The sequence below is a fragment of the Biomphalaria glabrata genome, chromosome 15 (genome assembly GCF_947242115.1).
Source record: "Biomphalaria glabrata chromosome 15, xgBioGlab47.1, whole genome shotgun sequence".
NCBI lineage: Eukaryota > Metazoa > Mollusca > Gastropoda > Planorbidae > Biomphalaria > Biomphalaria glabrata.
The window spans coordinates 31833048-31846976 of record NC_074725.1 but is presented as its reverse complement, the minus strand read 5'-3'; the positions used below and the strand labels follow the sequence as shown (position 1 = coordinate 31846976).

At 35.8% G+C, this 13929-nt stretch overlaps 1 protein-coding gene across 1 annotated transcript; it reads right to left on the bottom strand.

Moving 5' to 3' along the window:
• Positions 1-8381: 8381 nt before the first annotated feature.
• Positions 8382-11773, bottom strand: LOC106070988 (uncharacterized). Its single transcript, XM_056013162.1, has 2 exons — positions 11189-11773; positions 8382-8881 (listed from the first exon to the last, which is right to left on the bottom strand). The coding sequence occupies exons 1-2, from the start codon at positions 11576-11578 to the stop codon at positions 8534-8536; spliced, it is 738 nt and encodes a 245-aa protein (XP_055869137.1). The 5' UTR covers positions 11579-11773; the 3' UTR covers positions 8382-8533.
• Between the last annotated feature and the right edge of the window lie 2156 nt (positions 11774-13929).

Sequence of the window (13929 nt, the reverse complement as noted above, 5' to 3'; positions counted from 1 at the left end):
TCGCGAACCTTCTAGGCAGAAATACAAATGTTTGTTAGTAATTATATGCCGCCAATATATGTCTGGAGTTTACCTAATTGATCTTGGTCTGCTACTTGAACTGGCGCAGTGTCGTCTGCTACTCTAGTCAGACGTGTGAAGATTACGTCCCTTTGTTGCTCGGACACACCTACACCCCCTCCTTCATAGCAGTGCTTCCCAAACTTTTTCCTCAACGGGACACTTCGCAAATTCTGAGTATTAGAACACTTTGCATATTTTTTTTTTAAATTCCTCTATTCAAGTCACTCCTTCTTGGAACCTGAAACCTGGAAGCTGATCTCAAAAATGGCTCTAAAGATTTTCCTCGAAATTTAATATTTATCGCTGTGCAAAGAATTACTAGCTCGTTAGCAACACGGAAAAACTCTAGTTTGACCGTTATAATTTTCCAAAGTAAAAAATAAATAAATGTAAATTTGGCTGGAGACTATATCTAGGTCTAGAGCCAACAAGGCTGAGTACATTTAAAGTTGATTCAATTTTATTGAACTTTGGGGTTGGTTATATTATTACGTAAATCTGATATAGATTATATTTAGATTCTAGATATAGATGTATATGTAGACTAGATCTTAAAGATTTCGAAACCAGAACTTTAGGTCAAGCGTTAGATCTAGATGTCCATATAAAAAATATACATATAAATATGTCTTCTCGCAGGCCGAATCTGAAAATGCGGTACCTTCTAGCACAGCTGTTCTCAACCTTTAATGCTCGGCGACCCCTTTTTACAATCCCCCACTCTGCCGCGGACCCCCCCCCCCACACACACACAAACATGCAGCAATAGAAGAATGGACAATAACAATTCATATTTTCGATGGTCTTAGGCGACCCCTGGCAAATCGTCAATCGACCCCCAAGGGGGTCGCGACCCATAGGTTGAGAACCCCTGTTCTAGCAGATGACGGTGTCACGGTTCAATACCCTAATTGAACCACACATTTTTTTTTATTATTTCATTATATTTGAAGTTTAATAATGTGGGTATTGTCTTTTTTAAAAATTTATTATTAAAATGTTTTTCTAGTTAGATAGACCAATTCACGTTTTGCCAAACTAGTTTATTATTTTAATAGACCGTGGGATTCCTATTCATACCTCGAGGAACACTAGGGTTTGAGAAACACTGTCTTAAAGAGATCTATTACCAAAAACACTTCACTGCAGCTAAACTAATTTATGTTTTCAAAATAAATATATAACATTGAAATTAACACTCTTCTGTTTTACGGGCGAACAAAAATTCATTAACCTTGAGACCAAGATTCAACCCAACAATACATTGGTTGTCCTGACGGCCACCTACGCCTTCGAGACGTGGGAGGCCATCCATAAACAGGGCCGACCTTAGATAATTGGAGGCCCTAGGGGAAGTGAATTTGGTGGCCCCAAGCTCTCTTTTGCATCGATTAAACCTGCATTTCCCGTGACCTTGTTCGTGACTTTTTCCTGCAAATTCGCCGATGCGTTGACCACTCCGTCTTAACTTAACTAACTTAACTAACTTGACATCTCCTTCTTAACTTAACTAACTTAAATAAATTGACCACTCCTTCTTAACTTAACTAACTTAACTAACTTGACCACTCCTTCTTAACTTAACTAACTAAACTAACTTGACATCTCCTTCTTAACTTAACTAACTTAAATAAATTGACCACTCCTTCTTAACTTAACTAACTTAACTAACTTGACCACTCCTTCTTAACTTAACTAACTAAACTAACTTGACCACTCCTTCTTAACTTAACTAAATTAACTAACTTGACCACTCCTTCTTAACTTAACTAACTTGACCACTCCGTCTTAACTTAACTAACTTAACTAACTTGACATCTCCTTCTTAACTTAACTAACTTAAATAAATTGACCACTCCTTCTTAACTTAACTAACTTAACTAACTTGACCACTCCTTCTTAACTTAACTAACTAAACTAACTTGACATCTCCTTCTTAACTTAACTAACTTAAATAAATTGACCACTCCTTCTTAACTTAACTAACTTAACTAACTTGACCACTCCTTCTTAACTTAACTAACTAAACTAACTTGACCACTCCTTCTTAACTTAACTAACTTGACCACTCCTTCTTAACTTAACTAACTTGACCACTCCTTCTTAACTTAACTAACTTAACTAACTTGACAACTCCTTCTTAACTTAACTAACTAAACTAACTTGACCACTCCTTCTTAACTTAACTAAATTAACTAACTTGACCACTCCTTCTTAACTTAACTAACTTGACCACTCCTTCTTAACTTAACTAACTTGACCACTCCTTCTTAACTTAACTAACTTGACCACTCCTTCTTAACTTAACTAACTTAAATAAATTGACCACTCCTTCTTAACTTAACTAACTTAACTAACTTGACCACTCCTTCTTAACTTAACTAACTAAACTAACTTGACCACTCCTTCTTAACTTAACTAACTTGACCACTCCTTCTTAACTTAACTAACTTGACCACTCCTTCTTAACTTAACTAACTTAAATAAATTGACCACTCCTTCTTAACTTAACTAACTTAACTAACTTGACCACTCCTTCTTAACTTAACTAACTAAACTAACTTGACCACTCCTTCTTAACTTAACTAACTTGACCACTCCTTCTTAACTTAACTAACTTGACCACTCCTTCTTAACTTAACTAACTTAACTAACTTGACAACTCCTTCTTAACTTAACTAACTAAACTAACTTGACCACTCCTTCTTAACTTAACTAAATTAACTAACTTGACCACTCCTTCTTAACTTAACTAACTTGACCACTCCTTCTTAACTTAACTAACTTGACCACTCCTTCTTAACTTAACTAACTTGACCACTCCTTCTTAACTTAACTAACTTAAATAAATTGACCACTCCTTCTTAACTTAACTAACTTAACTAACTTGACCACTCCTTCTTAACTTAACTAACTAAACTAACTTGACCACTCCTTCTTAACTTAACTAACTTGACCACTCCTTCTTAACTTAACTAACTTGACCACTCCTTCTTAACTTAACTAACTTAACTAACTTGACAACTCCTTCTTAACTTAACTAACTAAACTAACTTGACCACTCCTTCTTAACTTAACTAAATTAACTAACTTGACCACTCCTTCTTAACTTAACTAACTTGACCACTCCTTCTTAACTTAACTAACTTGACCACTCCTTCTTAACTTAACTAACTTAAATAAATTGACCACTCCTTATTAACTTAACTAACTTAACTAACTTGACCACTCCTTCTTAACTTAACTAACTAAACTAACTTGACCACTCCTTCTTAACTTAACTAACTTAACTAACTTGACCACTCCTTCTTAACTTAACTAACTAAACTAACTTGACCACTCCTTCTTAACTTAACTAAATTAACTAACTTGACCACTCCTTCTTAACTTAACTAAATTAACTAACTTGACCACTCCTTCTTAACTTAACTAACTTGACCACTCCTTCTTAACTTAACTAACTTAACTAACTTGACCACTCCTTCTTAACTTAACTAACTAAACTAACTTGACCACTCCTTCTTAACTTAACTAAATTAACTAACTTGACCACTCCTTCTTAACTTAACTAACTTGACCACTCCTTCTTAACTTAACTAACTTGACCACTCCTTCTTAACTTAACTAACTTAACTAACTTGACCACTCCTTCTTAACTTAACTAACTTAACTAACTTGACCACTCCTTCTTAACTTAACTAACTAAACTAACTTGACCACTCCTTCTTAACTTAACTAAATTAACTAACTTGACCACTCCTTCTTAACTTAACTAACTTGACCACTCCTTCTTAACTTAACTAACTTGACCACTCCTTCTTAACTTAACTAACTTAACTAACTTGACCACTCCTTCTTAACTTAACTAACTTGACCACTCCTTCTTAACTTAACTAACTTGACCACTCCTTCTTAACTTAACTAACTTGACCACTCCTTCTTAACTTAACTAACTTAACTAACTTGACCACTCCTTCTTAACTTAACTAACTTGACCACTCCTTCTTAACTTAACTAACTTGACCACTCCTTCTTAACTTAACTAACTTGACCACTCCTTCTTAACTTAACTAACTTGACCACTCCTTCTTAACTTAACTAACTTAACTAACTTGACCACTCCTTCTTAACTTAACTAACTTGACCACTCCTTCTTAACTTAACTAACTTGACCACTCCTTCTTAACTTAACTAACTTGACCACTCCTTCTTAACTTAACTAACTTGACCACTCCTTCTTAACTTAACTAACTTGACCACTCCTTCTTAACTTAACTAACTTAACTAACTTGACCACTCCTTCTTAACTTAACTAACTTGACCACTCCTTCTTAACTTAACTAACTTGACCACTCCTTCTTAACTTAACTAACTTGACCACTCCTTCTTAACTTAACTAACTTAACTAACTTGACCACTCCTTCTTAACTTAACTAACTTGACCACTCCTTCTTAACTTAACTAACTTGACCACTCCTTCTTAACTTAACTAACTTAACTAACTTGACAACTCCTTCTTAACTTAACTAACTAAACTAACTTGACCACTCCTTCTTAACTTAACTAAATTAACTAACTTGACCACTCCTTCTTAACTTAACTAACTTGACCACTCCTTCTTAACTTAACTAACTTGACCACTCCTTCTTAACTTAACTAACTTAAATAAATTGACCACTCCTTATTAACTTAACTAACTTAACTAACTTGACCACTCCTTCTTAACTTAACTAACTAAACTAACTTGACCACTCCTTCTTAACTTAACTAACTTAACTAACTTGACCACTCCTTCTTAACTTAACTAACTAAACTAACTTGACCACTCCTTCTTAACTTAACTAAATTAACTAACTTGACCACTCCTTCTTAACTTAACTAAATTAACTAACTTGACCACTCCTTCTTAACTTAACTAACTTGACCACTCCTTCTTAACTTAACTAACTTAACTAACTTGACCACTCCTTCTTAACTTAACTAACTAAACTAACTTGACCACTCCTTCTTAACTTAACTAAATTAACTAACTTGACCACTCCTTCTTAACTTAACTAACTTGACCACTCCTTCTTAACTTAACTAACTTGACCACTCCTTCAAAAGCTATTCACTTTTCGTTTTCATTTAGATGCGCACATCTTGAAATCACGTCTCGACCTTTTCACCAGAAGGTCGTCTATCAGCGGTAGCCTAACAATTAAATCTAAGCTTTGGTTAATAAACCTAGAGTCATGGTAAAAACTTAGAGCTAGTTTAGCAGGCAGAGAGAAATAGAGCTTTGCTATGTCTGAGGGGTGATCCAAGTTACGTTGTATTTTTTTTTCTACTTTGTTTTAGTCCTATGCAAAGCCCCCACTAATCGCAGGCCCTAGGCGGCTGCCTAGTTTGACCATGCCTAAGGCCGGCACTGCCATAAAGGTCTAACATGAGACTAAACTTGACTCAGCAGCGTATGAACGAGAAGGGTCCTAGGTGTGCCATACAGAGATCATGTTACCAACTGGACAGTAAAATAAGATAGTAAGAAAGATAGAAATAAGAAAGAAAGAGAAATGGAGAAAGAAAGAAAGAAAGAAAGAGAAAAAGGAGGAAAACAAGAGAGAGAGATTGAGAGAAAGAAAGAGAAAAAAGGAAAGAACAAAGGAGAAAAAAGAGAGAAAGAAAAAAAAGGAAAGAACAAGGGAGAAAGAAAGAGAAAGAAAGAAAGAGAAAGAAAGAGAAAGAGAAAAAAGGAAAGAACAAAGGAGAAAGAAAGAGAGAGAGAAAAAAGGAAAGAACAAGGGAGAAAGAAAGAGATAGAAAGAAAGAGAAAGAAAGAGAAAGAGAAAAACGAAAGTACAGAGGAGAAAGAGATGAAGAAAGAGAAAAAAGAAAGAACGAATAAGAAAAAGAGAAAGAGAAAAAGGAAAGAGCGGGGGATAAAGAGATAGAGAGAAAGAGAGAAAGAAAAAAAAAAAGTAAAGAACTGGGGTGAAAGAGAGAGAGAGAGAGAGAAAGTATTAAAAAAAAAGGACGTTGAATAAAGAGAGTGAGAGAAAGAAGAGAGCGAGAGGGAGATAGAGGAAAAAGAAAAGCAAAAAAAAAAAGAAGTAAAAGATAGAATGAGAGAAACATGGAGAAAAAGAGAGAAGGAAAGATAAACAGATAAATAAACAAAGAAAGAAAGAGTAAGAAAGAAAAAAGAAAGAAAGAAACAGAGAGAAAAACAAAGAGAACTGGATGTAGGCCAGGTTATTTTTTTTTATGTAACTTCTTCAAAATTGATTTATGCTTCACCCGCAAATAACAAAGAGATGTCACTTCAGAAAATGTATTGTACTCACAATAACAATGTCTTCGATACATATAATAAAGGGTGAGTGCAGTGTTTCACATGGCCACGCTAACCCAGTTCTGACCTGCACATTTTTTTTTTCACACATGATTCATAAAAAGCCGCTGACCACCTGGGATTGAAATGCATTAATATAAAGCTAACATGGTAATTTACTTTTAATTAGCTTTAATTACCATAAATTAACATTCATTCCGTTTAATTGACGTTTCTACTTAATTTTCCTAACAATAACAAAACACACTTTTAGTCCTATATATTGTTGTAGTGTAACTGAGTTGATTTTCTGCGTGCGTCCAGCGTGTCAGAAGGTCATGCCCAGTGTGTGTGTTTCATGTCCAGTGTGAGTATGTGTATAGTACTTCATCAATGTTATGCGAGACGTGCTAGTTTCATTCACTGTTTACTGTAGTCTAATTTTGTCGAATAAAGCCATGGTATTGGTATACTAGTATTTTGTTGTTTTATTACAATGGACCTCATTCACCAATCGTAAACAAACAACATTTAGCCTCGTGGTGCTCTATCTCTTCTATAGAATTTACGATCTCATGTTTAATTCAGGATGGCTGTCACGTGACAGTTTTTTTCATTGATTTATCAATCATCATCATTATCATCAAACTCCATTAGAGTGAGGGCTTGAGAGGCTCAAATCCTCTCTTGCAAAAGCCCTGGACAGAAACCCTGCTGTCTTGCGTAGTGCATACATGTCGCCATACAGGTCGAGAATTTTGGGTTTCCCAGACCTGTCGAGACGGAGATCAGCAAGTCTGGGGCAGTCAAACAGAATATGAGGCACGGTTTCCTCTTCTTCCCCGCAGCGGGGGCACCGTGAATCAAAATTTGGCCATAGCCGCGAGAAATATGAGCCAACAGGACAGTGGCCTGTCCTGCACTGTGCTATAATAGCTTGCTCAGGCCTGGACAGCCTGCACCACGGGGAAGTGCGGTCAGGGCGCCTCATGCGCTCCCAGACTCCACGGGCTTTTTGGGACTTGTCCCAGCACTCAAACCACTTTTCCATTTCTGTTTTTTTTTGTATTATAGCCAGGGCTTGATGAAAGCTTACAGCCTGATCAGTGGGTGGAATTTGCCCTCCCTGGTGGGCCAAAGAGTCTGCGATTGTGTTGCCAGTTGATTTATCAATAAGATCACGTGACTAAATGTTGTTTGTTTACGATTGGTGAATGAGGTCCATTGTATTAAAGCTTTAATATATAAGATAACCAGCAAAATATAAAAAATCGTTTAAAAAAAACAACCAACAAACAAAGCCTATCTAAGGGGAGGAACTTCCCAATCACAAGTATAACTCAATAATGTAGAAGCTATTTCCCTTTTCGATATCGAACAAAAAAATTAGTTATCAGTAGTAAATTGACCTAATTAGATCTAAAAAAGTAAAGTTCCCCTTTCAGACCTTGTGGTCTATAGGGCAGATGATGTAAAGGTCATCTGATTCTGTGGCCTACGGTTAACGAGGGTGTCAGGTGGCCAGCACAACGACCAACCGCCTTTACATTTCCCCATTTAATGTCAGGTACCCATAAGAGCTGGGTGGACTCAGAGGCGCCCAAGGATCCCGAAATAAAATTCCCAGCCTTCACCAGGATTCGAACCCAGAACCCCCAGTTCAGAAGCCAAGCGCTTTACCGCTCAGCCGCCGCGCCTCCAATTAGATCTGGTTATTTTTTCTTATTTCAATTTTAGGTACAATAAATAAATGTTTAAATTTTCAATTGATCTGAGAATGGGCCATGGGAGAAATAACGTGTGCGATTACTGAAAGGCACAAAACCCAACATATGTTAATACCAAAGGATTAATTTCTCTTGGAATTAAAAAAAATAATTAAAAAGCATTAATTAATTTACTTGCAGGTTTATTTTTTTTAATCGATTTATGCTTTGTCTACACCAATGAATAAATGTGAAAAGTTTCAGCTTGATCCGAGAATGGGTGTGGGAGAAATGACGTGTTCAAACTTTTTACCAGACAGACACAAAGACATAGTAAGTGGATAATTTAGTTGATATAAGCTTTGTAATAAAATTTGCAAACTATATCTCTTAAAAAAAATAACAATTACAATTCGGAATTATTTTTTTTATCTAAAAAATTGCAAGTATCCTAGACTGCCAGTTCCAAAATTTCAAAGCTTCCGTCTAGCTTAATGTATCGACTCATTCTCAAAGGGAGATAGTGTTGAGAATAACAACAGTAGGACTTGTCAAAGTATATGCTGTAGCCATCCTTTGTCACCAAGATGTCCACTGTATGTGTTATGTTCTTTAGAAGAGGCCCGATGCTGTACTTTGTTATAATGGGTACAATCAAACTGCTTTTAACTGCAACATTCACTTCTCTGTCTTGAAAGACACATTTCAGAGGCATGTCCACATCTTGGTCAGCGGGCAGTAGCCTGATGGTAATAGTGGGTGTTGGTTCAAAAAGCGAGAGGGCAACCGATAAATGGATCTGAAAGTATATACAGAACCTATTACTTTATGCATTGGTTAAAGTAAAAATAAAAACTGTATTAGAAAAAATAATATTTTCTTATATAGAATAGAAATAGTTCCAACAGGGCCGGCCTTACAAATTACGGGCCCAATTTAATGGATGCCTTCGAGGCCCATTTTCTAATTTTGTTTTTACAAAACCGACTATTAATATTTATTAGATCACAATATTTACATTTATTATTCGATATGCATAGGAATCTACTTAAGTGCAATAGGCGCTAGAGCAGGGGTTCTCGCGACCCACTTGGGGGTCGACTGACGATTTGCCAGGGGTCGCATAACACCGTCGAAGATACGGATTGTTTTTGTCTATTCTTCTATTGCTGTGTGGATGGGGGTCGCGCCAGAGTGGGGGATTGTAAAAAGGGGTCGCCGAGCATAAAAGGTTGAGAACCGCTGCGCTAGAGGGTTAATACAAGTCATTGCTCATCCATCTGTTCCTTGACTTTCTTCTTTAGGGGTGCTGTGACAGTTCGCGTAACTAAATCCCTCAATTGACCCGTATCAGCAGCTGTTCTTAGCAGGATGTCAAGAGAGAGGCCGGTCCATTCTTGTATGTTCTCCAGCCAGCTATTCCTTTCCAACGAAAAGTCAAGCGTTTGATACACCAAATATGTTAACCCTTTAAGTCCTACGTATTTTAACTCTTTCTCTCCTAATCGACGATCCCATCGTTGATTTGACCTCATTAAATTAAATTAAAAAAATTATTTTTATAAACTTGACGTTGTGTTATATAAAAAGAGCACGCATTCCCTTTTAATTCTATACCAAATACAACATTTTCTGATAACAAACAACAAAGCTATTGAAGCTTAATCATCACAGGGGGAGTGAAATAGTAATGAGCTAAAAGAAGAACTCCTTCGAAGCGTGGAAAAATAATAACGGAGAGAAAGAGTTAAAGCCTGTGACAAGAGCAGTGGCTGATAGTGATATGCTAAAGATATATGGCGGGGCCCCTAGCAGGCGTGGGGCCCAATTAGGAGCAGTCGGTCTAAGGCTTTCTCTGTTTGCCGAAATATGTGCGTAAGCAAACTGACAATCTGAAAACTTACAATGGCTTTATGAATCATGGCTTTATGTAGCATGGCTTTATGAAGCATGGCTTTAAGAAAAAAATAACTTTAAGAAAAATGGTAATTGATAAGTGTTAAAAAGTTGATTTTTATTACAGTGTAATGGCCGCCATAAAAATTCTGTCCGGGGTCTACACATACTTAAATCCGACCCTGGTTAAAATATAATGCAACCGTATTTACCCAAATCAAGATACCCGAGCATTTTCTAAGTAGGTAATCATCAGTGACCAAAAACACATGAAGGAAAAACTTAATACATGCTAAAAATAAGAATAAAAAGTACGTCAATGAATAATCGTGCAAAGTTTCAATTTGATCAGAGAATGGGCGTGAAAGAAATAACGTGTATACAATTTTTACCAGACAGACAGACAGACAGACAAAGTGAGATTATATTCGCTTTGTAAAACAAGCGAAATAAAACAATACTTTTCAAAAATTCATAGCTTATATTAAGTGTGTCTATTAGTTTGGATCAGTCATGTCATTGAATTCGCAATAGATCTAGACTAACAATGATAAATCTGTGCTATTAGAAATATTTTTTTTTTTACCAAACGTTTTGGTAAGCGCAATTTCATGCTTTTTCTCAAAACGATATGATCCTATCAATTGTCTGGACCAGTTGGAAAGGGGTAGGGGGAGAAAGAACGGGGTATCTGGGTGATCGCTTCTTAAATGTATTTACAAAAAAAAGTATGGACCTGAATTCGAACTTGTGGGCTAAAGCTTTCTCAGGCTTCTCAAGCCAACGCGGTAACCACTGTGCTAGCGAAGAGTCAATCAACATGGAAGATTGTTATCTATTGTTTCTATTTCATGTTTGTGTTCACTAACACTGACAAGAACAGCCTAATATAAAGGGGACTAATTCAGCTTATACCACCACTTCAGTTAAGTACTATTTCTTTCCCTTGTTTGAGATACCTAACACAATAAGTTATTATCGTTAGTTAATTAACTATTTCTTTCCATCTTTTAAGATACCAAACACAATGATTTATTATCAATTTAATTAACAAATTGGTTGTTGTTGTTTTTTTAATTGATTCTTGTGTTGTCAGGCAAAAGAAATAATTGTGCATGATTTTTGTTCCGAGATCGGGTGTTGGAGAAATAACGGTTGCAATCATTTGGCCAGACAGACACACAGACAGAGAAACAATAGATATACTTACCAATGATCCTACGTGGAGTCCGTTTGGAAATTGCATTATTTTATTAATAGCAACATTGAAATTACTTCGCGCACTAGTTTGGAGAATTTGATTGGGAAACATGAACTTTTCATTCCCAGTGAACGTCAAGTTCGTTATAAGGTCACCATGACACACTAAGCACTTTGTCGTCTGCTGGGAATAAGCGAACGCCACACACGTTTGATGAGCCACGCACACTAGGGCGCACATGATCTTGGAACTTTTGGCGCCCTTCCACGCCATGACCTCGCTGCAGCCGACTGGCCTGAGGTCAACTCGGTCCAGGAATTTGGTTGTGCTTATCACCCCGCTGCACACAAAACTACCACAGTACGATAAGTAGATAAGTACACATATCAGGTATTCCATTCTTAAGTCACATCCATACAATTATAGCGTCTACTCGTTAACTCTTTCTCTCCTAACTGACGATACCAGCGTTGATTCCACCAGAACGTGGTAAATAATTACGGAGAGAAAGAGTTAACATAATTCTGGTCTACCGTCTGCCTCCCATTACGAGTACAATGTTCAGAAATGAACATATTTCTGAATAGACGGACACTCTTTTTTGTTCACATCTATAAAAATGTACTTAATAGTAAGCCTATACCATCTAAAAGAGTAAATCCATATTTGCTATGGAAGCTAGCGTAAGGCTATCCTACTTTTGACTGACTAAATCATGTAACAACACATTTTAATGGCCCCAATAGGCCATTGCTCCATTTTGGTAAATGGGACTTAACTAAAAACTCTCATACACACGCTTTCCTTTCATCTTTTAATCGTATTATGAAAATGTCAGAGAGAAATCTTTAAAGCGCGTTCTCTTTCAATCGTTTTAATTTTTTTTTTACAGGATGTCATTCGAGATTTCCACTGTTTCATGTTTCGTGTTTTGTTTCTTCTTATCAATTGTTTACTTCTGAGTGTAAAAAAAAAAAAAGTAAAAAAAGAACTAAATCTATAACCCTTACACCTGTTTTAAAATCACGATCACAACCTTTATCATCATAACGCAACTAATTCCTTCAGGTTCTAACCGGTAATCAAAATTTTGTCGACACCTTATTTTTTCGTTTGTTTGAAGTTACATTTGTAGATTAAGAAGCAAATAATATATGAATGCCCCCCCCCCCATACGATTTCATCTGAGGTAGGTTGAGCGATGTATATAGGTCACTATGTCTTCGTGGGCATTAGAAAACAATGTATAATACCTCAATGTACTAACTTACAGGTTATCTCTCTCATATAAATAAGCATGTAAGTCAGAATCTAGTTAGCATATCAAGAAGGGAATTGTGCATAAACCCATCAATCCTCTGCAGATTCTCTCTTCATCCAAAATCTAGAATAAATGTTGCAATAATTTCTAATAAGAAAATTAACGGTACTATTTGGGTCATTATTTCAATTGTTACGATTATAAGATAATAAATTATATTATGTAGTGTTATAACACGTGATTTCTTACTGAACATTTTAATTAATGCAATAAACTAAAACAAATAGGACTAAAATAGTATTTTATTGTATCAATCTCTGACAAAACATCCATGACATCAATGCCATTAATTATCTCCATTACATCAATACCTTTAATTACATCCTTGACGTCGATACCATTCATTCCATAACATAAATCCCCTTAATTACACCCATGACATCAATGCCTTTAATTACATCCATGACATCAATGCCTTTAATTACATCCATGACATCAATATCATTAATTACTTCCATGACATCAATATCATTAATTACTTCCATGACATCAATATCATTAATTACTTCCATGACATCAATATCATTAATTACTTCCATGACATCAATATCATTAATTACTTCCATGACATCAATATCATTAATTACTTCCATGACATCAATATCATTAATTACTTACATGACATCAATGCCTGTAATTACATCCATGACATCAATATCATTAATTACTTCCATGACATCAATGCCTTTAATTACTTCCATGACATTAATGTCTTTAATTACATCCATGACATCAATACGATTATTCACTTCCATGATATCAATGCCGTTAATTACATTCATGACACCAATACTATTAATAACATCCATGACATCAATACTAATAATTGCATCCATGACATCAATGCCATTAATTACATCCATGACACCAATGACTTGCATGACATCCATGACATTGAAAACATTATTGACATGAATGACATCAATGACAAACCAAACATCATGGATACGCAGGACCTTAATGACAAGCATGGCAACAACCACAGAGAAATCATCAGTGACACGTATGACATCTATGAAAAGCATAACATCAATGACAGAGAAAACACCATTGACACGCATGGCATCATGACTCATATCACATCCATGACAGTGAAAATTATCATTGACACGCATGGATTTAATGACAATCAAATGACATTCATGACATATAATTCATGAAAAACAAGCATGACATATATAACAAAATTAAAAACCCTAACATCAATGAATCAAAAGACTTAGCGCTTAGACCAGGGGTGGCCAACCTATGACGCATGAGCCAAAAGTGGCGCAATGCACAATTTCAAGAGGCTCATTTAACCCCAAGAAAAAATATCAAGAAAAAGCAAAAAATTATAGTAACCTATTTTTAGAAAAAAAGTTTCACAGGAATTTAATTTATTCGCAATTACGACACCTAAACTGACCGAAATGTTTATAAAACTAAT

What these genes read in the sequence shown, in the direction of transcription:
- LOC106070988 (XM_056013162.1), bottom strand. Translation starts at nt 11,578, where the DNA reads ATGGAATACCTGATATGTGTACTTATCTACTTATCGTACTGTGGTAGT. An exon ending in GACTCCACGTAGGATCATTG is followed by an intron (nt 8,882 to 11,188) that starts GTAAGTATATCT and finishes ATATACTTTCAG; the next exon opens with ATCCATTTATCGGTTGCCCT.